The 25,691-nt window shown below is 39.3% G+C and overlaps 1 protein-coding gene across 1 annotated transcript; it reads right to left on the minus strand.

Annotated features, from left to right (window-relative positions):
* Window positions 1-1,298: 1,298 nt before the first annotated feature.
* Window positions 1,299-25,646, minus strand: LOC6566085 (glutamate receptor-interacting protein 1). The gene is made up of 10 exons (XM_001992097.3): window positions 25,442-25,646; window positions 11,462-11,581; window positions 7,465-7,677; window positions 7,170-7,360; window positions 6,578-6,897; window positions 5,760-5,920; window positions 3,079-4,222; window positions 2,813-3,015; window positions 2,261-2,742; window positions 1,299-1,803 (listed from the first exon to the last, which is right to left on the minus strand). Exons 1-10 carry the CDS (start codon window positions 25,596-25,598, stop codon window positions 1,702-1,704), a joined length of 3,093 nt encoding a protein of 1,030 aa, XP_001992133.1. The 5' UTR covers window positions 25,599-25,646; the 3' UTR covers window positions 1,299-1,701.
* Window positions 25,647-25,691: the final 45 nt, after the last annotated feature.

Below are 25,691 nucleotides of genomic sequence, written 5' to 3' on the forward strand. Positions count from 1 at the left end.
AATAACAATAATTATTACTCTTCTTCTTAGTGCTGTTCGTCGTATTTTCCCTTTGTTTTTCTTAGCTCGTCTCTGATTTACTCATCCATCTCTCCCTCCCTCCCGCCCTCCATCCCTCAATCAATGGATTTTAAAATAGTTTTTTGTGTGACGAGGTTAGTTTTTGATTTGGGGTCTGTGTAAAGCGAATCAATTATATGTTTATTTATATAAAAGAACAAACATATTTGATCGCTTTATTGATTTCTTAAAGCTCACATTTCAGAAAATCGAACTGAAGATGCTCTGTAGGCCGACCTATTACAGAATATCATTGGCAATAGCCCTGTTTGAAGATCTGTGTATCTTTAGTAATAGCCCAAGGCTTACAAGGTTTCTCCTAGCCACTTTTCGTGAAGTTATTTTTAATTGTTGTAATAATAGCCCTGTTTGGAGATTATCTTTAGTTACATCTTCTGGAATTTGAGCACTAGGAAATTTTGATTTTTTTTGTATTTTGATTGATTTACAACAGATTTAGATAATTTAATTTTCCATTTTCTATCTATTAAATAAAGAGAAGAAAAGAGTTCTACATCAAAGTCAAGAAATCCATATGTACATAAAATAGGGTATAAAAATTATTATTATTATTGAACAACACGCTTACATTTAAATTGCGCTTATTCAATGTGTTACGTTTTATTATTATTGGATTTTGATTTGTTTTCGAGAGAATACGCATCGCATCGATAATCAGTGCAGCAGAGTATTTTTTTAATTCTGGATCTATTTGTTTTTTTTTTATTGTTGTTGTTGTTTGTTTGTTTGTTTATTATAAAAACTCAAAGTGCATCATTGAAAAAACGTCAGCAAATGAACCCCACAAGGTGATAATTCCTTCTGAAATAAGTGTGCTATAACTATAGTTTAACACAACAAAAAATAATCTTAGTACGTTCACAACACAATTTGCATACAGATTGATTAATCGGGTATGAAAACAACCGATCTGGGAATATAAGTGTTTTTACCGATTTCGCTGAAAAACAAATGCATTGAAGTAATTCATGAAAATAATAAATAAATAGGTAAACTAATAGTAAATTATCACCTCATAGACTTAAAGACTTAAGTTTAAAAAAACATAATAAATTAGAGATTAGATTCTGAATTCCAATCGGTAAAGCTTACGGTCCCAATTTACGGTCCCGGTTTAAGTAGATCCATAAAGCCAACAAATGAGATTTCAAAAGCAGTATTTAGGTAAATTTCATTTTATTTTTTTAATATTTTTTTTATATACTCGTATAAAATAAAACAAAATAATTGTATAATTATGCATTATGCTTGTATGGAGCAACAGTTTAAATATGAAACTCGTTTTGCACAATTATTTATTTTTGGTTATGATCGATGGCATATTAATGTATATTAAGTAATATTAAAAAAAAAATTTTTTAAAAAAGTTGCAGGCACTTGGCATAACTTATTGTCGTTAAAATTAGTTAAGGCAAATCGCGAGACAAATCTGATTGAAATTACAAAGGATTTCATAAATGGGACAATAGTTAGATACAGATAAGATGGCACTTAGCATTAAGATACTTAAGATACAACTAGTTAAAGATTATGAAAAAAAATAAAATAGAAATATAAATGATTTTTTTTTTTTATTCTCGATTTGGATCGTGGATGGTGGATTGTGGTTTGTGGATCGCCTCACTCGCTGCGCTGCATAATCATCTCGATCTTGTCGCCGGCGACTGCGATCAGCGGCACCGTCAAACAGCAGTCAAAGTCCTGCGTCTTCATCTCATTGACCTGGGGGCAAATACCAAAAATAAATTCAAGAATTATATGTATGAAATCTAATAATCTATATATGTACATATATATAAAGGTCTAAGGCAGGCTGTCAAAACGGAGTCGATTAGAATCGATTATCTACTTATCTAATATTTTGCCTCTCTTTCTGATCGAAGAACGATGCTTGCTAATAAGCCAAAATTGATTGTTCAGTTGATGGATTGATCAAAATTGAACAGCTAAGTTAGTTTTGCAGTTTCCATTAGGAGTAAAGGGTCTTTTCTAGCACTCTCTCTTCAAACTTGCAATATAAACTATGCTTAACTAGCCTTATTCCATTTCGGATATTCTGCTTCAGTTATAATGATCTTTATGCGTTAGTTAATCTTCTTGCTCTATTTATCAATAGATTTAATATATATAATATATATATGTTCATTACTGATGATAAATATATGTCTGCGGCACTTGCCTGCATAATGCGATCGAAGGGCTTTAGCTGACCGGACATGTCCGCCGGGCCGCCGCTGCGAATGCGATTGATGAAGACGCCCCGCTCGTAGAGTCCATCCGAGACGGAGAAGCCATAATCATCGTACACCTTATCCTTGTAAAGTGTGACATGAAAGATGCGCTGCTGCTGCTGTTGCTGCTGCTGTTGTGCATCTGAGGCATTGTTGTTGAGACTGGCCTCGGTGTTGGCCGACGGACTGCGAGGACGCCGCTGCACCCGCGCATAGATGGCCTGCGTCTGTTGCGGCAAGTTGGAGTTGGCGCCGCTGCCACCACTGTTGCTGGTGTCGTGACTGCGCATTATTTTCAGATCGACAACGTTGCTCAGATTGTGCAACAGAGTGGTGGCATGCGATAGCGACATGCCCTGCACCGAATGATCGCCGATCGCCAGCAGCTGATCTCCGACACGAATCTGTCCATTCTTATGCGCAATGCCGCCTGCCACAAAACGAAGAAAATATACATATATTAAACGTATCAGAGATATATTTGGCTCGAGCAGACTCACCCTCGACGATGGCGCTAATGGTAATCGGCTTGGTTATATCCTCACTGCCGGCCAGGGTTATGCCCAGCAATCCGCCCATTGGCATCAGGTGCACCGTGAAGATGATCTGATGCAGGCTGCTCCCGCTACTCTTGCTGCTCGAACTGGCTGCCGAGCCGTACACCTTGCTCTCCATTGGCGGCGGCAATGCTGTGCAGTCCACGCTGCAAACAATCAAATGCCTCGTTCAATCAATCAATCAATCGGTCAATCAGTCAATCACTTACCTAGCATATCGATTCAGCTCGTAGCCACCATATGGATGCGTTTCACGACGTTCCTCATCCAGTTCGTCGTCCTCCTCGGGCAGCTCGGTGGTCAGACTCTGTGTGTTTGCTGCCCCAACAAAGGATCGACTTGTCGAGCAGCCATTGGCCGCCGGTGGCCAGATACCATTCGGCTGTGGCTGTGGCTGCGACTGTGGCGGATGTCGCAGCTGTACGGACTGCAGACTGCCCGTCTCATCGAGACTCGGTGCGCGAAAGTAGTCCGGCTGTGGGGTGCTCGACTTGAGCGAGATGCAATCATTATAATTGCAATTGCTGTAAATGGGACTGGGCAGAAAATCGGGCAGCACCACTCGCTTGATGGTCAGTGTGGTGAAGTCCGCATTCGATGATGTGTTGCCAACTGATGCTGCTGCTGCTGCTGCTTGTGCTGCTGCTGCTTGGTTCTGTGCGGGCAGCTCCTTGAGCAGGGCATCCACATTGAAGTGCTGCACGGGATGCTGATCGACAGCGAGCAGTATATCGCCCGGTCGCAGCGAGCCGCAACGATGTGCCGGACTACCCATTTTCACATCGGATATAACCAGACCGGCACTCGAACCGCTGACACTGAGACCCAGGCCACATTTGCCGGCGCGCAGCAGTTTGACGTTGAAGACACCGCTGGAGGGGACCACAGCATCGGGCATATCGAACTCCACCTCCAGCTCCAGCCAGTTGGCAGCCGTGGGCAACACGGCCGTACCATTGCCGGGTCGACCCTCGAGCAGTTGTCGCATCGCCGCCGCATCCAAGCTATACATCTTATTGATGGCCACAATGCGATCACCGGACTGCATGCAACCGCTGCGATCCGCCACAGAATCGGGCAGTATCTGGGCAATGGTCACGGCTCGGCCGCAACTGCTCGCATTTCCCAGCACAATGCCAGCGCCCTGACTACAGTCGAGCAGCACCGGAAAACTCTCCGCCCGGCACAGGCTGGGATTGGGATTGAGATTGGGACTGGGACTGGCTGTTGCTCCATTCGCCTCCAGGGTCACCGAACTCTTGCGTATGAAACGCTGTCGCTGCTGCCTGCCACTCGATTTACGCGATTCCAGTGTGCTGAAGCTATACTTGGGGCTGCCCAGCGATGTCATACCTGCAATACAAGATGCACTCACACAAATTAGTGGCACGATAAAGTTACGCTCTTTTCCCTCATCATTCATTGCAGGAGAAGTCTCTGGCCTATCAAGGTATTGATTAATATTAGATTGTCTTTGTAAGAAGGATTTCTTTCCAGCAAGTTTCTGAAAAGTTTTCAAGAAAAAGTTCCATTTTTTCTTGAAGGAGAAGTATCTGATCCCTGAGTATATATTTATATACATATATATCTGCTAGTTGAAGCCACGCCGCATCTCCTTTCCCAATGAGCAATCTAACACATATAAACTATTTTATTTTTTTTTTGATCTTCAGTTTCAAGACTGCTAAGCCATAATACGAACTTTGGCATCAGACATTGTTTGTTGAACGTCAGCCCAAAGATTTCCCATGGCTCTTACGCAGAACATGTTTGAAGAACCACCGCAGAGATCACATTTTCCCATATTTCAATGTAAACATGACCTTTTTCCACACACACACACCTTTTCCACAAACACACAAAACATTAAAGCAAAGCTGCGACTCAAACTAAGACAAAAGGTATTAAATTTATATTACTGCTATATATAGTCGGCCTGCCTGTCTGATAATTAAAGTGCGGATCGCGTTTGCTATTTTGTTTGTATTTTTTTTTCAGTGCATTTTAAATGATGCTGTTATTTTTAGACACCCCTCTGCGAGCAGCTGTCGCTTAGCCACTATTTACGGCCTGCCTGGCAAAGATTCTGCCTGCCCAAACTTGGCCAAAAGCTTTTAACACACGTTTTTGCCCCCGTCCGCAAAAGGAGGGTGTATGTGGTGGGTGAGGGAAGGGGGAGTGGGAGGAGGAATAGGTCGCTTCCATCTCTGATGGGCATGTGTGAGAAATAGTTCATACACTTTATACTGCAGCTAATCCACAGCTTAGTCACACACATACAAACACACACATGTGTGTGCTTGTGCGTGTGTGTGTGTGTTGTGTGCGTGTCGCAACAGGGCGCCTCATTGCTGTTTATTTGCCTGTCGCTCTGGCCCAAGAATTAACGGTCTAAAGTAGTCGTCCATTGTCGCCCCCGAAAGTCAAATTATTCGTCTTTTCAACGCACTCAAACTCAAATTGATTGGCATTCAGCATGATTGAACGAGGGCTATATATATATATATATATATATAAGTGATGTTTGATGGCATCAAATATTCTTGGGTTGATTCAGTTGAGTGGCAACTCATTGAGCAGCCCTCGCAACGTATTGGTTTAGCTGCTGCCGATCTCGCCGACGTCTGCTGTTCATTAGCCAGACGCCCACGCAACGCAACCTTCAAAGCACCATTTTTGGATGGGCGCCTTGGAAGGCTTTATTATTTGTTTTTTTTTTTTCTTTTGGCTTTTTCTTTGGCTTTTGGCGTTGCACAAGCAGCCGCCGATTGGAGCACTTAGATAGCCAAACATAAAATAATAGATGGAGACTAGCACACAAATATATATATATATATATGTATAGATGTGTTGCATGGAAGGAGTGAGTATTGTGGCATGTGAAACTTACCGCGTCGCGCCAATGCATAAGCCGGCATGATCTGCATTTGTGTGTAGCCGCGTCCGCTGGTGTCCAACATGGTCATGACCTCATCGGGAGTGTAGTTCGTGCTCTCAATCATTGTCTCGTCGATGGATAGCACCTGATCGCCAACTGATAACGCGCCGCAGCTGCATACACAAAAAAAAAAAAGCAAAGCCAAAAAATAAAAAAAATATATAAAAATAGGAACAGAATCAGAATAAATTATACAATGCGAATTCTGCGCTTGCATCTCAATTTGAACAATTTATGGAGTTGATGTCATTAAATGAATGCGCTTCCTATTTTGTAAAGTCAGGATTAAAGATTAGCGGATAGGTCATTTGTAAAGATCATCTGGAAAATGTAACATTTTCTATGGATACATTTATTCAATTAAATATTTAAAAAAATTTGGGTGTTTAAAAGTGAAACTGAAAATGGGTTTACAAAAATTTACTTTACAAATTAGAAACTAAAATTAAAAAATAAATTATAAATTAGCTTGAAATTCTTGTTTAAGTTCTGCTCCAACACATGGACGGGTGTCCCAACTAGGATGGTCGCTGCCTGTAACTAGTTCTTAGAAAATTTTGAATTTCTATTCTGGCTCTGAATTTCAATTGTTTGTTAGAACTTTTCATTAAACTGATCTTCGCAAGCAATTCAAATCAGCCCAAACTAAATCCAAACCATCTAAATAAGATGTAAAAAAGGAACTACGACAACGATAAACTATTGATATTGATTTGATATGTTTTAATTTAGAAAGAAGTGATAAATGCGGTTTATGTTGAAATACTCACCGATCGGCAATACTGGCGGGTAGTATGCTAGCAATATATATATCCGATTGGGTAATCTCGTCAATACGATCGGTACTGCTGCTGCTGGTCGCTGTGCCCGCCGAGCTGGAGCCGGTGCCGGCGCTTGAATAGTTGCACAGCACCAGTCCCAGTTTATCGTTCATGGGTCGCTCGATTTCGATGATTAGCGGTCCCATCGAGAACTCGACGTTCTGCACAACGGATACGTCATATTCGATGGTGAGATTTGTATAGCCGGAAACGTGGCCGCATTTAATGATCTGTTGCGCCTCGACCAGGGTCTTGCCAATCAGTGAGATCTAACAATGCAGCAACGCAGAGTGACAGAGACGCAGAGAGAGAGAGAGAGAGAGAGAGAGAGAGAGTTGCATTACGGATATGGCACAACGGAAGCGACTGTCAAGCACGATGGGAGGCAGGTGTCATCCATCATGTTGAACAGTTTTTTCGAGGTGCATTCGAATTTCGGTGGAGAATAGATATTAAATATCGAAGACGTGTACCACTTACGATAGACTCAGAAAGACTTGCTGGGTGCTGGGTATGTGGTAGTCGGGCTCACTTTACTTACATTATCGACGCGCAGCAGACGATCGCCGGGCTTGATGCGTCCCGTCTTATAGACGGGGCCGTGCAGTCTTACGTGGGTCACGATCAGCGGATAATCGCCGCCCCCTCGCAGCGTTAGGCCCAGGCAGCCGCTCTCCCGCTCCACGGTGATCTGTGCCAGTTTCGAGGTAACATACAAACTATTCTGCGAAACTGCCAAGACAATCACAAGAGACACAAAGAGAGAGAGAGATAGAGAGTGTGTAAGAGAGAGAGAGACAATGTCGCATAAGAGAAGTGTTGAGAATCACACTTACTGCATTCGGGTAGGGAGTATTCGATCTCCACAATAGCTGGAGCCGCATCTGCTCCACTGGAGCACAACATGTTCATAATCTTCTGGTTGCTGATGCCAATCGTTGAGATGCCATCGATCTGATGGAGCCGATCGCCGGGCAGCAGAAAATCGGCAGCATGACCCACTGGATTGAGTGCCCCAATTACCGGTGGATAGGATAGATCATTGCGCTCTGTGAATGGATTGCGATTGAGAAATCAATATTAGTCTTTACTCCATTAACAGATTGAAACCAAACAAGCAAGCCAGGTGTTTATCAATGAGCTACCATTAATCTTAGTCCGAGAACTCGTAGTACTTATTTTTAGCCATTCTTCCATACACCCTGCATAATAAAAATGTGGGCATAAAACATGTTTTGCTTGTTTTATTCACACTTGTTTTATTCGCACCCATACTACAAAATACCCATCAATTACAATTGTATATCATATTTACTCAAACAAGTTCCTTTACAGGTAGTTCTGGAGATGCTCCTATTATTATTATTATATTTCTCTTAAGCTCTTCATATATTTACCAAATTTAACAAATTTGCAATGCATTAAAGCTACTGACCATATCAAGTAGTGCTCACACTGATACTAGTCTGCCGCATGTTGCACGTTATACATTTGGAAGAAAGCAGGCTTCATAGATGACGATACTTTCCAATTAGAATTGAAAGATCTGTTCCTTAACAATCTGTAATCAATTGCACTGAAAAACACATTGTTTAATAAAGCACAATCCAAACACGTCTTGATATCATTTTTTATAGACGTTCAATATTAGGGCAAGGCTTATGCATTTTCGATTTAAGGGTTTTATTGCTATAGGAAATCGATTTAAGGGAGATTCCTTTTTGCCCTTTGTTTTTCTATTTTGCGGGACATGCTGGCGTATACGCAATGGGCTACAATTGCCGCATTTGCCGCGAACATGTGCGGCCAGACGCACACCTCAACTACACACACACACTCACACACACATACTCACACACACACACACACACACACATGTGCCTTAACTTTGACGCAAACGGCGACCACAGCGGACGCGACTTTTATTTTCGAACGCTTCAATGGCGCATAAAGTTTTTTTTTTTGATGCCCGCAAAAAAGAAAAAAAAAACCAAAAAGCAAAAAAAAAAAAAGCATTTAGAAAGAGCTGAGACAAGGGCGGAGAAGCTAAAAAACGAAGCGTTAAGATTTGGTGCGTTTCGCTTCATTTGCCAAGCACAACAACAAATGTATCTTGCAGATACATTTGCCTAGATGCGTATCTACGTACAGATGAAGGTTTATCAGTGCAAGTAACAGGCAGAGCAAAGCATCTCCGATACAAAATATATGTTCTTAATCAGGATCAACATTCTTATTCCACAATTGCCACTTTATGTGGAAAATATTATTTAGTGTGTTTCACCAATTTATTTATTCTGCAGTTTGGTTTTTACTATCACTGTTTCTTTGGAAAGTATAAGTTTAAAAACAAATAAAAAAAAGCACAGCTAATATTTACGCAACGTTTTTTAAATTTAGTCTCGCCCTTCAACAATTTCAGAGAAATAAACATTAGGCAGTTAATAAATCGTACTTAACATTCACAGTTTCTGAGCGTATTCAATTTTGGCCCGTTGGGTTGGCGGCACTCGTTGCTTGTTGCCTTGGTCTCCATTACCAATTCTGTCAACGGCTCGTCATGCGACACAGTCGCGCCTTTTGGCCAAATTGCAACAAAAAAAAGAAAAATACAATCCAAAAACTACTCGTAAATAAATGTATGCTTAAAAAGCGACTGGCCGAATTGAGTTGATTGTTGTATGTTGTTGTTGTTGTTGTTGTTGATGTTGTTGATGTTGTTTTTGTTATGACAAACTACGCAGCCAGTGAGTGTGTGGATGCCACTGCTACAGTTGCTATTGTTGGCAAGTTGCCAGCCCAACAACATAAACAACAACAAATTAAGCCCCAGCCCGCCCCGCCCAAAGACCTCCATTTGGGGCCAACATGTCGCAAATGTTGAAGACGCTTACGTCAGACAGGCGGCAACGATGACTGAAAGCCAGGAGTCTAGTCCAGCTCTGGCGCAATTGGGCTGCTACACTTGAAACAACTAAAAGAAAATCTCCAAAATGCAAGCGAACATTTTACAATAATTATTTCAGCTGACAGATGACGTATCTTTATCCAACTTTTAAAACAAATCAAATCAAGCATATCTATCAGAGATATTTGTTATATTTCTTGAGAAGCCTTAAGGGAAATTGCATATATATTTAAGTGTTGGTGTTTTTTGCTGAGTGTAGGCTTAATGCCAGTCTATGGCCATTGCAATCTTCTATGCTCTGTAGCTGACACTGACTATCTCTGTCTGATAGCTACCAGTGGAAGAGGCGTGCCACATGCGGCATGGCGAATCTGTTGTCGAGCTCTCGCCATATAACGCAATATGTTGAGATTAGTCAGGGAAACGAAACAAAAATTCTAGACTACGGACTACGGACAACAGACAACAGACAGCATCTACGGATGCAGACGAAATATATATTATAATGTCTGGCAGTCGACAGACTCGCCACGCCTGTGATGGCAACCCGAGGGTGGTGGAGGCGGGGTGTGGGGTTGGCGTCGTTGGCAGATTGAAATGATGATTTATTTTGGCAGCGGCGACGACGACGACGACGACGACGACGACGACGACGAAGAAGAAGATGAAAACGACGACAAACGATGTTTGGCCGTCGGTTATCGACGCGGACGCGTTCCGCATTCAAATCGTATCGTATCGGCCCACTTTTGGCTGGAGATCAAGACAGTTCGACCGCAACCCCACTTACCCGTCCCTCCCTACCCAACCATTCCCAACTTTCCCAAAAAAAAACAAAAAAAGCACACACAAAAAATGAATAAACTAGAAAACCGAAAACCGAAAACAAGAACCGCAAATTGAAACAGAGGCCAGCCCATTTTGTATCAAGTTAATGAATTGCTTATGACTCAATAGTTCATAGAGCAGGCAACAAACAAATCATATCGAAAGACAGCCAAGTCCTACACTGACAAAAATACATTTGCTAGTTGCTTTTGATGCGAGTTGATGCGTTTTGCTGAGTGTATCAATCAAATACACAGATATCTATAAAATACATATTTCTATTGAACAAAGAAAGCGAAATAAAAGCGTAAATAAACATTGTGGAGCACCATTTAAATATTTGTTTGTTTGTTTGTTTATGTGAATGTCAATGTTTATGTAACTTTCATTGCTGAAATATAAATGTCTCTTAACTCTTCGAAAGACTGTAAACATTTCAAAATATCAGCACAGTATACAATAGCATTCTAGAGCACCCATTTGGGACACGTAGAGTAAGCAAATATAAATATATATATATATATATATATATATATATATATATATATATTAAAAAATTTAATTGAATTTTAAAAAAAAAAACAAAGCTTAAAGCTTTCTAAGGCGATCGAAAAGTTGTTCATCAAACTGAGCTTAAGCTGAACTTGCTTCATTCTATGAAAATTAAGAATTACAATGAAAATATTACAAAAATGTTTGTCATAACTCCATCTGTATCCATCATTTGTAATTCTAGCCTGATAACAAGGCAAAGCAACCCTTCGAATTACAAATTGATTTAACTTAATTATAGAATAATTTTTGAAGAATTTACCAACTATAACAGACAGCTGTCAAAACACACAAGAGCCAAATAATTGAGTATATATATATATATATGCGGGCTACTGTTTTCAATCTGAATGGAATCTGAAATGTGGAATCGCAAAAATCTAAATCCCCTCTATCGTATTGGAGAACAGATGCCATCAATACTGATATAATTATAATTTATAATGGTATATAATTATGCTCTCGCCTAATGGGCCACATTAGGAGTCCACTTGAATGTGTCAATTCGCAACTAAGACGCCCCGTGCCCCTTGTTTGCCACTTACCTGCAAAACTGATGGCCAAATTGAGGGCATTGCGTGGCAACGTGATCGTTGTATATGTTGTGCCCCTTTCCGGTGCCAGTCCAGAGTCTTCCGACTGTGCCGGGCTCATCGCACGTTCAACTGCAAAATAGAAAACCAAAACAAAAAATATTAAAAATGAGAAGATAAAGAGCGGAGATCAGGCATGGCGTAAAATCAACATCAAAGGTGTATTTTGGCCCAGACAAAGACGTTCATTGACCGGCACCCCCTGCACCCTATCACCGCACATCATTTTTGCCAAAGGCAAGCAAGAAAAACCGAATCCGATGCAACAGACCGTTGCACGGGCATCGGGGCGGTGGGGTTGGACAACTTTGCTTGCTTTGAGGATTTCCCTTATGCATCACCCAAAAAAAAAAGACAAATAAAAGTAGTGCCAGAAGATCAAAGCGACCCACAGATTTCGCCATGGAAATTTCGCCTTCCGGCAGTGAAGAGAGAACAGCATCAGCAGCCGCCCCTATGTGACCCATAATTGCTATCGAATTGTTTCATAAATCGGCTTCCCCTCAAGAGTCCTCTTCAAAATATTCCCAAATTATCCCCTACAAATTTGACATTGATTACTAAAATGTTAACATGGTTTGAAGGCGGTTGAAGTCAAATTAAGCCATTTGTAGAATTAATGCTAACAAAAGGTTTTCAAGCAGCATTGCTTAATAAGAATGTTTTTTGGAGAAACTTAAAACAAACAATCATTATATTTATTAAATTAAGCCCCTAAGTGCTTAATAAGATATGATTTATGATCCCTTGTGCATTTTCGAGAACTCGCACGGCATTTATACAAATTGTAATTAAGTTTCCGTTGCTCTGTGCACACAATTGCCAAAAATGTGAAATGAAAATCAAAGGGCAGAGTCCCCATCTGCTGGATTTATGCTTTGTATACACATATATATGTCTTTGACCCTTTCGTCATCAATTCGCTCGAATTCACTGCGGCGATTTATATGTTCTTGTCCAAATCGATCTTGCTCAACAGTGAGAAAAAGCATGAAAAGCAGCAACAACCACATTGAATTCCTGCTCAAAATCAATTTCTAATTTATTTCATTGAGCAACAATTGTATACAATTGTATGAGAAACAGATGCAACCTGTCCACATACCGTTTAAGAATGAAATAGTGAATGTGAATGAAATATAAATAGTAGATTGCTACAAAAAAAACCTCGATTTACATAAAGTATGTTGTAGGTATTTGACTTACACAACTAAGAGTTTTAATAATTACTTTAGAAAACATGGGAAAATGCCAGAATAATTTGAAGAAGCATCAAGACCAAATTATATACACAGAGGATTACGTCGTGATTAAGAAATTGTTGCTGCAAATAAACAAAATGTGATAAAAGATTTTGACTGGTCTCTTGTAATGTATTGGGAATTGTATTCCTTTTCTAGTTCTTGCCGAGGGTTTCGGCTTGCAAGTTTCGTTGTTGTTTTTTTGCGGGACATGCTGGCGTATACGCAATGGGCTACAATTGCCGCATTTGCCGCGAACATGTGCGGCCAGAACAGACGCACACCTCAACTACACACACACACACACACACACACACACACACACACACATGTGCCTTAACTTTGACGCAAACGGCGACCACAGCGGACGCGACTTTTATTTTCGAACGCTTCAATGGCGCATAAAGTTTTTCCTAATGCCCGCGCCCGAGTCGGAAAAACAAAAGCAATAATTAGGCAAAAAAATAAAAAGAAAATAAAAAATACAACAAAAACCAAAAAGCAAAAAAGAAAACAAAACTAGAAAAAGCAAAGACAAGGGCGGAGAAGCTAAAAAACGTAGCGTTGAGATTTGGTGCGTTTCGCCTCATTTGCCAAGCACAACAACAAATGTATCTTGCAGATACATTTGCCTAGATGCGTATCTACGTACACAGATGTACTTGTCTTTTGGTATTGTATATATAAATGTACATATTGATTTATATGTTTATACATAAAGCGTTTGTTTTTGCGTATTTCAGTTATTTTTATTGAATGTGTTTAGCTTTTTTTTTGGGTCTGTTTTTTTTTTTTGCCAATTTCTTATATGTTAGTGCCGCTTTTGGTTGCACATTATGTTGCCTGCGTCTGCTGGCACTTGGCCGCTTCTTCTTCATCTACTTGCTGTGCTTTTCTTTTTCTGTTTATATATATATATATATATATATATACATCTTTTTTTTTGCCCACTTTACACATTTCGCTTTGATGTCATTTCACATTTTACATTTCTATATCTACAATTCTTTGGCTTTTGGAGTCCGTTTTTCTGTTTTTTTTTTTTTTGCTATTTTTGTATGAATTTTTATTTTGATTTCGGTTAGCGGCATCGCTATAAGTTTTTCATTTTCATTTCTTTTATTTTGTTTTTATTACTGCCGTTGTATTTTCGACATAATTCATCGGATTTGTCGAGCGGAAATCAGTTTCAGTTTGAGACTAAAACAAATTTATATTTTTTTCCCAACATTCAATTCTGGCCATTCAACCAGAATCAGAATCAGAATCGGTTTGTCGGTTGAGACACCATTGAAGGCTATTCATTGATTCTTTTAATTTTATTTTTAGATTTTATCAAATATTCTCTTCTCCATTCCTTGGCCTTATATCGAAAGCAAAACACGTGCAAATATTGTGATTTTCTGTATATATTCAATATACGCAACTGAAAATACAATTTTAAATATATTTATGTTTAATTTATTAACTCTAGTTGCTGCTCAAGTATAAATACATAGATAAGTATTCTTTTATATGGGATTAAACACGAATCTGTTCCATTCCACTCCGCTCCGCTGCGTTCCCCCTTTAATTTTGTTGCACATTTGTTGCGGGTGACAAAACTTTCTGGGTGACTTCATTAGGAAATTGCAAATTGACGGGCAAATTCGCGGTGCCATTTGCAGTTCCGTTTAAAGAGGCGACTGCTGCCAACTGCTGCAGGAGGCGGGCAGCCCGCCGGGAGTGGGGTAGGTGTTGGAAATCATTAAAAACTATTTTGGGTGTTTTTTTTTGTGTTTTTTTTTTTTTTTTTTTTGCAGTCCGCTCGGTTTTTATGGTCGGTTTTTTTTGGCATTCGCTGGCAGGCTGAAGCAGTTGCAGTTAAATTTATCGGCGACAGTTGTGCGTTGCAAGTTGCTTGTTGCATGTGGCAAGGCGGAAATTGCGCTGAGCCGCAACGTCGCAACATTAGCGGGGAAATGGTGCTAGTTGGCATTACCACTTCCTGACTAATCCTGGCAATTAAACAGATCACACAGATCGCAGATCGCAGATCGCAGATCGTACACAGTTCACTTGGCAGGCTGATTGAAATAGATGGACAGTTGGACAGTTGGACAGTTGGTTTAGTTTTGAATGGCAGCTCACTTGAAGGCCGCACCAGACCAAAGATTTCCCAACTCACTGCCTGAAGATATTCAGCGACGGATTGACTGACGGACTGATGGACTGACAATTGGTTCGACACACAAGTTCGCTGGGGGTCTTTTCTGTTCTCATTTTTTCTCCTTAATTTACGGCACATTTGCTGCAAGATATTCCATTTGCTTTGCAACATTTACTTTGAAAATAGACATCATTCAAAATCACAAAGAGGAGCTGTACTCCCTGCATTATCCCCCTTCCCGCCTCTTGTCTCTGCCCTTAATGAATACATTCATCTGTTGATGTTTTGGTTATGAGCAGCGAGCCTCTTTTAGCTAGATGACTTCATTTGAAATGTTTTTTTGGCGACTTCTGTTCTTTATGGATAGATATATATATATATAATCTATATAATGTGGTAGTAGAATAATTAAAGTATTCTAATAAGAACTAATTAAGAGAACTCGAAGTAAAGTCATTCTGTGATGAACATAGATCATAATAATAATTCTTACTTCTAATCAAGTCCAGTCAAACCCAGTCTGTCTGTTCTTTCGCTTTGTTATTTATGTGTTCTTTGCTTTCCCTCTTCATATTTAAGCTTAAAATAGAAAATAAGAGTTGGACAATTCTGTAAAAAGAGCACTCTTCTGCCATTCTCTACGAAGCATACTTTTCACTTTCAACATTCTGTCCATTTGACAGGTGCTGCCCCATAGCCTCCTCCGACAATGTGGGCCACGCGTGAAATGTGTGTCGATTGATTGACGTGCGATTATATTGTAGTACTTGGTTATTCCCTGGAGCAGTTTGGAAATGCACAAAAAAGACACGAGTAAACAGAGAGAGAGAGAGAGAGTGAGAGAGAGAGAGGGGGGTGCTTAGAGAATTGTGTGCAATACGTGCCGCGCCTTGACTCTTGAATACAAACACACACAGATATTAATGTGTCCATTAACCTCGCACTTTGTATAATGGACGACAGTTACAGAGGAACAGTCTTGCTGGAAAATATGTCAAAAATTTCACAACACCACCCTGTAGGGGGTGGGGCAAAAGGGGCAACGCGGCGGGTGCCCCCCAAGCGACAGGCGAAGACAACAAGAAAAACCAATTATTGCAAATGAACTCAAGTGTGGTTCCGCAAAAAACAAAAAAAAAATGAAAAGAAAAAAAGAATAAAAATGTCAACATCTGATAAAGCCGCAACGAACACATGCCCCAAAATCGAGGAGAGGGCAGTTGCAAGGGCAGCGGATGCAGCCAAAGTGCAACAGCCGATGAACTGAACTGAACTGAACTGAACTGAACTAAGCGCAACTCAAAACTCAACGCAACGGAAAGTTGCGTGCAAAAAAAAAAGAAAAAAGAAGAAAAGAAAAAAAAAACATGAATTTCGCAAGAGGGGAGTGTTTTTTGCAGTTGCTGGCTGTGGCATGCCACAGGCAGTTGCAGCTACTGCATTTAGATCCTCAACTATTTAGCAAGACGATGACATTTTTGAGTTAAGCACGAGAAACGAGAACGACAACTGAATGAACTAGTTCATGCGAGCAGCATTAATTATTAAGTTTAATATTTTTAACAGCTGTTGCAAGCTTGCATGTTGCATGAACAACTGTCTCTATGTGTGTAAGCCAAGCTTAACACATTTCTCAAGCAGCTCCAACTAACATTTAAATCCAATATTCAGCTGGTTGTCTACCCATAACTCACTGTTATTTATAGTTAGTGGTTCGGTCTAAGATTCTTTTGGTTCTTTTAGGCAATTTACAATGTTACCAACAATTAAATGTGATTTGTCAGGTTACCAAATCGATACGAATTTATGTAAGGCTTTCTATTAACATTTTAAAATGACTGCAAATCTTAGCTTTTGTAGCTAATATTCTAATATCTATTTTTGAAATGTTGATGTCCGCGGGTTGACTCCGATCTGCGAGGATATGGATTATTCGGAGTGCTCAGATAGTCTTTCCTTTTTAATATTTTTGCAAAGACAAACAAGTTCTATTGAAAAAGCTTCGAGTGTAATTAAATTATTCTGCTTGCCCCGGAATTAAGTGTGAATGGCAAGCAGATAGCAGACAACAGAGGAATGCCTCAAGCCTCAATGTCCTTACTATGTATATGTATTTTATAGTATATATATATATATATATATATGTCTGTGTGTGTGTGTGTGTATGGATATTTGCCTCATTATTGCGCCGTTTTGAGGCAAATATTTAGCGAGCAAGCAAAGCGACGCGACGCGTTGCAAGAGAATTGATTTATGCCCAAACGAGTTGTTGTGGTTGCTTTTGCTGTTGTTGTTTTTGTTGTTGTTGTTGTCGCCGCGGCGTCAGTTACTTAAAAAAAAAACCAAAAAACAAAGCAAAGTCCTCCCCCAGTGGGGCCGAGGGGTCGAAGGGGCGGCTCATAGGCGTTGAGTGTCGCCTCCAATATACATATGTGTGTGTGTGTGTGTGTGTATGTATGTGTGTGGCACTTAATAAAGAGCCAATGCAAATAAAACATGCAACACACAGTCAACATTTTCATGTGCAACTCAGTAACTCCCGTTCCCGTTCCCATACCCCAACCCCTGCCCCTGCCCAATTCCGCGCTTCATTTCCCACTGGGCATATAGACGATATACCATTTATGATATTATATACATATATATATATATACAGATGAATTCCCAGCAGTCTGCTGCTTTCTTTCTTATCGTTGGCAAACACAGACACTCGCACTAGCACTCGCATGCACCATGGTGTACTTGCAACTGTAAGGGGCACAGATTTATGCCCCGAAATGTTAATAGCCCATAACCAATCCTCGGTCGCACACCCAACACACGTACCGCACCGCCCCGTTTATTATTTTCGACTATATTTCCCGATAAGGTCTCCCGGTCTGCATTTACATGCATTCGATACGTTTAGATAGATATTCAATTTGACTGCTGTCACACAATGAAAGGCGTTTCTCCCATGCCACACTCCACTGATAACTGCAACGTGTAAATATGTCTCCTCTATCTATAATATATGGTAAAGACTTGAATATGCCTGAAAGCGAAAGTTATATGATAAAAATACACCATAAAATTATGTTATAATATCAAAAGGTTTTGCTTTTCAAAATCAATTCAGTTTTGACAAAATTATCTAAGTGGCAAGCAACACATTTTGGCTATGAATGTAATATTTTCTCAGAGACTAAACTTGGACTATGTGTTTCTAAATAAATGCATAACTTTAAAAGGAAACTCTTTTAATACGATTAAAAGTTTCATTGCTTCATTAATTGTTTTTTATATGCCACATATTTAAATAAAATTCCCAATAAGTACCAACTATAAAAATCTAAAATTTAAAAAATGTGTTTCTAGTTAAACCTTGAATACATTCTCATATTATACCTATGCATAAGTACCTTAATGTTAATCCAAATGAAATATGTTAACGGAAACAGTAAGTATATTTAAGCATTGCAAGTCAGACTTTATATTACAGTTGCTTCTTTAGTTTATATATAGTAAACGGAAGACTCTCTTTCATGTCGAAGGATTCGACTCAACTCATTTGGCCAATCAAAAAATATGAGTATATACTAAATATATATATATATATATATATTTAAGACAGAGTGCTGTTGTATCTAATATTTATAAACACACAGCTGCCATGCCACAGAAGAGAAATATTTCTCAGTCATAAAACATCTCTAAAAACTGAGAGCTTGTGGCACATTCTCCACATTCATAATTAACACGTGCAGAGGGCGTTGACAAAAATTGCAAAAAGACTGACGGCCAAGTCCTAAAAGTTGCATGTCATGCAGATACAGATACAGCTACAGATACAGCTACAGATACAGCTACAGATACAGCTACAGATACAGCTACAGATACAGATACAGATACATATGCAGATGTAGATGCAGATACAGATACACAGCCAAAGATACATTTACAGATACAACTGCGCCCGGCAACAGAGACAATAATTATGCTGATGGAGTCGACAGAAGGGAGCTGAACGATGGCATATGGGAGATGGGAGACACAAGATGGTAAATGGCTGATGGAAGATGGAAGATGGAAGAGGGAAATTGGGAGTTCTGCTAGCCGATGTAGACTTCTACAAATTAATCCAAACGGGAGACGCGAACAAAAACAACAACAGCAAAAAGAAATACAAAAACAAAAACAAAAACAAAAACAGCAACAAATTACATTAATCGTGTGTCTTCTGATGATATAGATGATAATGATGTTGTTGCTGATGATAATTTGCCCAGGCATTGCCTATTCGCTTATACCCTGTGTTTAAGATGAGTGCACACATATCCTGTATATTATGAATCTATATATCCTTATGGATAAGGATATCAGATACACTCTTCACATACCAGCCAAATATCATATCAAAATATGATAAGCAACTCTCTCTCGCTTTAGCTCACTCATTAAATGCCTTGATTTTAGATATAGCTGCAATTGGAATATCAACTATATATTCAAGAATATATGAATAAAAGCAGGGCATCTTTAAGTCGCATAATATCGGAAAGAAAGCATTCCTATTGCATTTGTATCTGCTGCTGCTGCTGTTGCTGTTTTTATTTTTCTTACTATTTTTAGCAACGCTGAAATTGTGACAGTTTTTCCTGCCAGCTTCCAAGACCAAAAGATGCATCCACACCAATGCATTTAATGTCCCTTGTACACACACTGACGTATGTGTGTGTGTGTGTGTGCCTGTGTGTGTGTGTGTGTGTGTTTGGGGCGCGTTGTATTCATTTGAATGTTGCTATCAACGAGTACAATGCTCGGCCTCTGTTTGCTGTTCACTTTTCTCTCTAATATTTATGTATTTTCAATTCTAAATACAAATGATATGCGTGTGTGTGCGTGTGTGTGTGTGTGTGTGTGTGTGTGTGTGTGTGTGTGTGTGTGTGTGTGTGCCGTGCTGAACTGCGTAAAGTCAATGCAGATTTTGCACAAAAGTGTAAACAAAAGTTCGACAATTGCCACACCAGTTGCAACATCAACAATTATTGCTAACAACAATATTTGACGCACTATGGAAATATCAAAATTATTTTACAGCCAACATTCAGCTACTAAACCGCTAAATATTAATATTGCGATACTTGAAAACGAAATTATAATATCCTATAAAATTGTATTAAATCCTTGAGCTGTCCTTTTAAGTTGTCAAAGCAAGTATGTTCTAGGGAAATGATATTTGTAATGTAGGCGCTAAGATGAATGTATTTGGGTTGCCTTAGAACGGGAATTAATTTTAGATTGCAGTCAACTAATAATTTACTAAATTTATAGCAGAAGGCTTAAACTAACTGCAGTTTAACAGAAGTGCAACTTATATATATATATCTACATAGACACACACAAATATGTACTATTTGCAGTCTGCTTAGTCAGTTGGTGCCACAGTGCGAGACAGCAGCAGCAGCAACAGCAACAGCAGCAAAAGTCAATGTCATTTGCCTTTAGTCTGGCTGCTGTCCTTATGCCCAGCTGATACTCTTGTTGTTGTTGTTGCTGTTGTTGCTGTTGTTGTTGTTGTCACTGTTGTTGTAGCTGTTGCAGTTGTCGCCCATTGTTGCTTCCGTTTGGTGTGGCAGCTTAATGAGCGCGACACCCAAAAGGATTTGCCGCAAAAAGAGTCGCCCTCCGGAATTGCAGACGCGTGTGTGTTTCTCTCTGTGTGTGTGTGTGTGTGTGTGTGTTCCATAAACAAAACCAAATGCTGCCACTGCTGCCTATGTGGTAAGGGGTACAGGGAGTAGGGGGCGGTGAGGGGTAGCTGCTTTTTGGCCTGTGCTCATTTTGTTCCAATTGCGTGAAATTGTTGTGGCAACTTTTGTGGCTCTTACCACACTTATGGCAGCAGCTCTCCGCTTTTGTTTATACTTGGCGAAAAAAAATAAACACAAAACACACACACACACACACACACACACACACACACATGTGCACACACAACCAAAATATGTTCGATTGTGTAAAATTGTGGCAGCTCAGCGATTTTTCACATGTCTCTGTCGAATAGGAAAAACAAATTTTAATGTTTACTCATTTGCCTGTGACGCGTCGTCTACAGCTACTCTGTGTCCCCCCCCCCCCCCCTTAATGGCTAGCACACATACACCCCACACCACCACACCCCTCTTACTTCCTATACATATCCCCAATGCGCCATCGAGGTTCATTGAATGCAGTTCAACACAAATACAAAAAAATAAAGAAAAAAGTACTCGTTGCAAGCAATATGAAAATCCCCCGAGCCACCCTCGTGGCCCCAAGGGGGAAAGTCAAATGAGGGGAAGACTTTTATTGCAATACCAACTGCGATGCCGGCTACCCCGCTCACTCTCAGTGGATGTGCCTGGGTTCTGGCTCTCGTCTCAATGCCAGACTCGAAATAAAGCCATCAACAATAAAGTGTCGCCAACAATTTAAATGACCTGTTGATGGATTATGAAAAATCCAGCAACGAAAATCATTCAACTCAAAGAAAATATATATATATATATATATATAAATCTATATATATAGTTATGGTTTTTAGTCATCTTGTATATATCTGTTGTGTATATGTTAAATTCAATTAATTGATCATAAAACTAATTTCTGTATTAATTATGATCTGTTTGCAACTGCAACAACATTTTTGTATTGTCATTTGAATTTTGAACACATTTCACATTTTACTTAGCTCGCGGCACGTTTGACCATTATTTCGTTCTATTTCGAGTTTTTATTATGGCAAAAACATCTCCAATTAATCATGTCCCAAATGCACAACACGTTAACAACATTAAACAACTGTCTGCGATACAGATTGAGATGCACAACATATTTGTGTTTGTATCTAAAGCATCCCATTGACGCCCATGCAAATTGTGGAGCTCATCTAATTTTCAAATTATGTCAAATTCCATAAATTCATGGACATTTTCATATTTGACTCTGGACACGTTCGCTTTACTTGTCTGCTTATCAAATGTGGCTCTTCCCGGTGCTCGAATGGGTTCCAAAAACATCAAATCAAATTAGTTTTGGCATCTGATGAAAACATATCTCAAATTATAACAGCGTCTTCAAATCCTATCTATTTATCTATATATATATATATATAAATGTGAACATTTTCTTTTTGTTTATTCCTCCTGATAGTTACAAGAACTTACATACATATTTCGTAATGGTTTGCTTTTTAAGAGGTATTTTATTAAACTACACATTTTTTGTTGTTACGAAACAATTCAATTTTGTATTTCACTTGAATGTGGCAACAATTTGTGCTCTTCCATGGGGGAGTATATATTTTTATGGTGCCCCAAAATGGCTGCATAGTATTTCAATATATAGATGAAGTTATGTTTTATCCAAAATATGCATTTTATTGCAGACATTGTTGAAATTGCTTTTGTTTTTCGTTTTTTTTTTTATTGTTGTAAGAATTGCTTAGCTGATTTGATGAGTGTTTATCGATGGCCACATACACATTTGGAGGGGTGTAGAGATATCTAGGGTCGGGTTAACAAATAGAAGATAGGGGTTAGGGTTTTAGCGGCGTTTGGGGGTTGGTTGGTGTATCTATGAAATCTGTGGCCATTTGGTGATTGTGGTGCATTGACACTCGAGCACCTTTCGATTTTCTCAGGCCTTGTTTACACACACACACACACACAGAGTGGAGTGTTGAGTAAACTGCAGTTGTTGTTCCTGTTGCTGTGGCTGTTATGATTATTGCTGTTGTTGCTGTGTAAACAAGTGACATCTGGGCATTCATCCATTCCACTCGATGCCATCAACAATGCATTCACTTATGATCAGTTGAGCCTCTGTTGTGACAATTGGCGCGGGTGTAACTGTATCTTGTAGCCGTATCTCAATTTTGTATCTTTAACTACTTTGTAGGTGGCCCACTTTGTGGCCCCTTAGCTCTATCTCGCTCCCTCTCGCTCTCTCTCTCTCTCTCTCTGTCTCTCTCTCTCTCTTGGAGGCATTCATTAGACTAACAACAATCTGTGGCAACATTCCGCGCTAGCAGATTAGACAAGCAAATTGCTTGGAAGCCGTTCAACGAATGCGCCGCATCACAAAAATATTTAATTAAATGCTTAATTACGCTCTCGCCATGCCATAAATTCATCAAATGCAACTTAAGCTTAACACACACACACAGATACACACACACACACACACAGATACTCGCACACACACACACAGACGCTCATCACGATGCCAAACGAGGCAATATTGCCGCCAGCCCCTTGTTGCGCCTTGTTTTTGTGTTCGTTCATCAGTCAGCTGCATGCGTTAATGTACAGATGCAGATACAATGATGCAAAGATACAAAGATACAAAGATACAGAGATACGCGGCAATACAGATACAAGTACTTTGTATTCGTCGCAGCTCGTTTTCTCATTTCTCGCTTCTCACTTCTCATTTCTCGTTACTCGATTTCATTTCATTCATTAACAGAGTTCACTTAAAGCTGGGCACCCTCTGGTCGCCCAGGGTTAAACGTTATGTGCCATAACTCTTCCAATGCACCACCAGCAACAACAACAGCAACAACAGCAACAACAGCAACAACATGCATTGAATAGCGGCGGCAATAAGCGTATTTGCAACATAAAACTGAAACCGTTCACAGGAGTCTATATCAGCCTTACAATCGTGATTCGTCAGTCGTGAGTCGTGAGTCGTGCATCGAAAATGAATCCCAGAAATAACTGCAAAAATATTTGTAGACATTCCACTTTGAGTTAACGCTGTAAATTACGCACTCCATCAAATCGCATATGTTGTTTAATATTTTATTTATTTTATATTATATTATTATTATCCTATATCTAAGCTAAGTTTAAGGCTATAGCTGCTGAGACCTATTGATTAATATATTGAGTGTTTTCCTTCACAATTACATATTTGAACTGAGCTTAAGGAGTTGCAAGAGAGTCTCAACTGAAAAATAAAAAAGAATCAGTACTCAAAAATAAAAGTGAGTTTCTAATAAACATTCCGACAGCTAAAACTAAACTTGATCCGCATTTTGATCTTCAAATAACAGACATGATTTCACCCAGTTAATGTCTTATTAACATTTTTCAACTAATTTTGATTAATTGGTAAACGTTTTCTTGGAAATGTTTCTCATGAAAATGCTAAAGCCGCGTTGCAAACCGAACAAATTGTTATTGTTATTGTTATAACTCAATGGAGAATCAGTGGTCAGGTCATTGTGTCTCCATTTCCATGCCCACACACACAGTGTGTGTGTGTGTGTGTGTGAGAGAGAGAGAGAGAGAGAAGTAGATAGATACGCATGCACAGTACACGAAATTGACAAATTGCAGTGAAAATTTAGCTTTTGAAATGAAAACGAAATGCGAGCAATTATTTTTAATTGAAAATGTCAAACATGTTGGCTGCTGAAAAGAGTCGGCCAAGTCGTCAAGCAGCCAGCCAGCCAGCCAGCCAGCCAGCCAGTCAGCCAGCCAGCCAAACTCAAGTCGCGACCAACTGCTGCCCAGCAAAATGTATCTAACAGATACAAATACGCATCGCTGTGCACAGTGCACAGTGCGTTCTGCTTGAGAAATTGAAAAAATAAAATTGTAGCAAACAATAACAACAACAACAACAACAACAACGACAACAACAACAACAAAACAGCAAAGCAAACGTGGAAAACTTATTAGAAGCGCGCTTCTGCTGAGCACTTGAGGGCCATTTGTGCGGCAAACGGGACGCAGTCGGAGTACCTTGAGCGGAAATGCGATAACCCTGAGCGACGGGAAATCGAACGAAAAACATAAAACATAAAATATAAAATAGTGCAGGAGAAGGAGGAGGAGGAGGAGAAGGCAAACATACTTTTAGATTGATTTCGAACATATTCAAAAAAGAAACTCTATTGTAAACTTTCAGCAAAAGCAAAGTTTTCATTTTTGGTGTGTCGAAATATTAGATGTAAAAATTAAATGATACTGAAAATAATTTCAAAAACAACTGGCAGAAAATGTCAAGCGTTTTTGGTTTTCAATTTGCAAACACATTATTTAATTAATTGAAACTGAAATGCTTCGATCAAGTACAAAATTGCGCAAGTTTAATAGTAATAATAACAGCATTGATTTTAGAACTTGAGAACTTGATAGTAAGAAACTTATTTAAAATGTAAAATTAAATCAAGTATGCAAATACTTGATTCTGGGTGTTTCACTTGCATTGAGGAACTTCAAGTAAGAACTATATTTATCTTACGACAACCAATAAAGTTCTTGACTTCGCTCACCTAACTAACTTAATTTTTGTTGTTTTATTTCAAAATACTATGCGCATTGAGTACTGAAAGTAAGAACTATATTTATCTTACTTAAAGTAATCCAGTTATTGATTTCAAAAAAGAATAAACGCGCTTAACTCATCCGAAAATCGTTTTCCGTTAGCGATTTCAAAATAAACTTGTTGAAAATACAAAAAACGAAGCGTTTTCGCCTTTGATTTGGCAATTTTATTAAATCTTACCCGAAAGCATTGGCGCCAGCGCAATATTATTGGACTCCTGTTGCTGTTGTTGCAGCTGCAGTTGCTGTTTGGTTGCAAGCTCCTGTTCCTGTTTGAGAGCACTGGATTTTCCCGGCACACAGCCGCCAATGGGCTTCTTTGATTTCCACAATTTCATTTTGCTTGAATGTCAAGTATTTTGAATGGACTCAGCACACACATTATATATATATGTTTATATATATATATATATATTTATATAGATATGTAT

The sequence above is a fragment of the Drosophila grimshawi genome, unplaced genomic scaffold, assembly GCF_018153295.1.
Source record: "Drosophila grimshawi isolate 15287-2541.00 unplaced genomic scaffold, ASM1815329v1 contig_848, whole genome shotgun sequence".
Classification (NCBI taxonomy): Eukaryota; Metazoa; Arthropoda; class Insecta; order Diptera; family Drosophilidae; genus Drosophila; species Drosophila grimshawi.

What these genes read in the sequence shown, in the direction of transcription:
- LOC6566085 (XM_001992097.3), bottom strand. Translation starts at nt 25,598, where the DNA reads ATGAAATTGTGGAAATCAAAGAAGCCCATTGGCGGCTGTGTGCCGGGA. An exon ending in ATACTCCCTACCCGAATGCA is followed by an intron (nt 7,361 to 7,464) that starts GTAAGTGTGATT and finishes TTGTCTTGGCAG; the next exon opens with TTTCGCAGAATAGTTTGTAT. An exon ending in CCTTCGATCGCATTATGCAG is followed by an intron (nt 1,804 to 2,260) that starts GCAAGTGCCGCA and finishes ATTTGCCCCCAG; the next exon opens with GTCAATGAGATGAAGACGCA.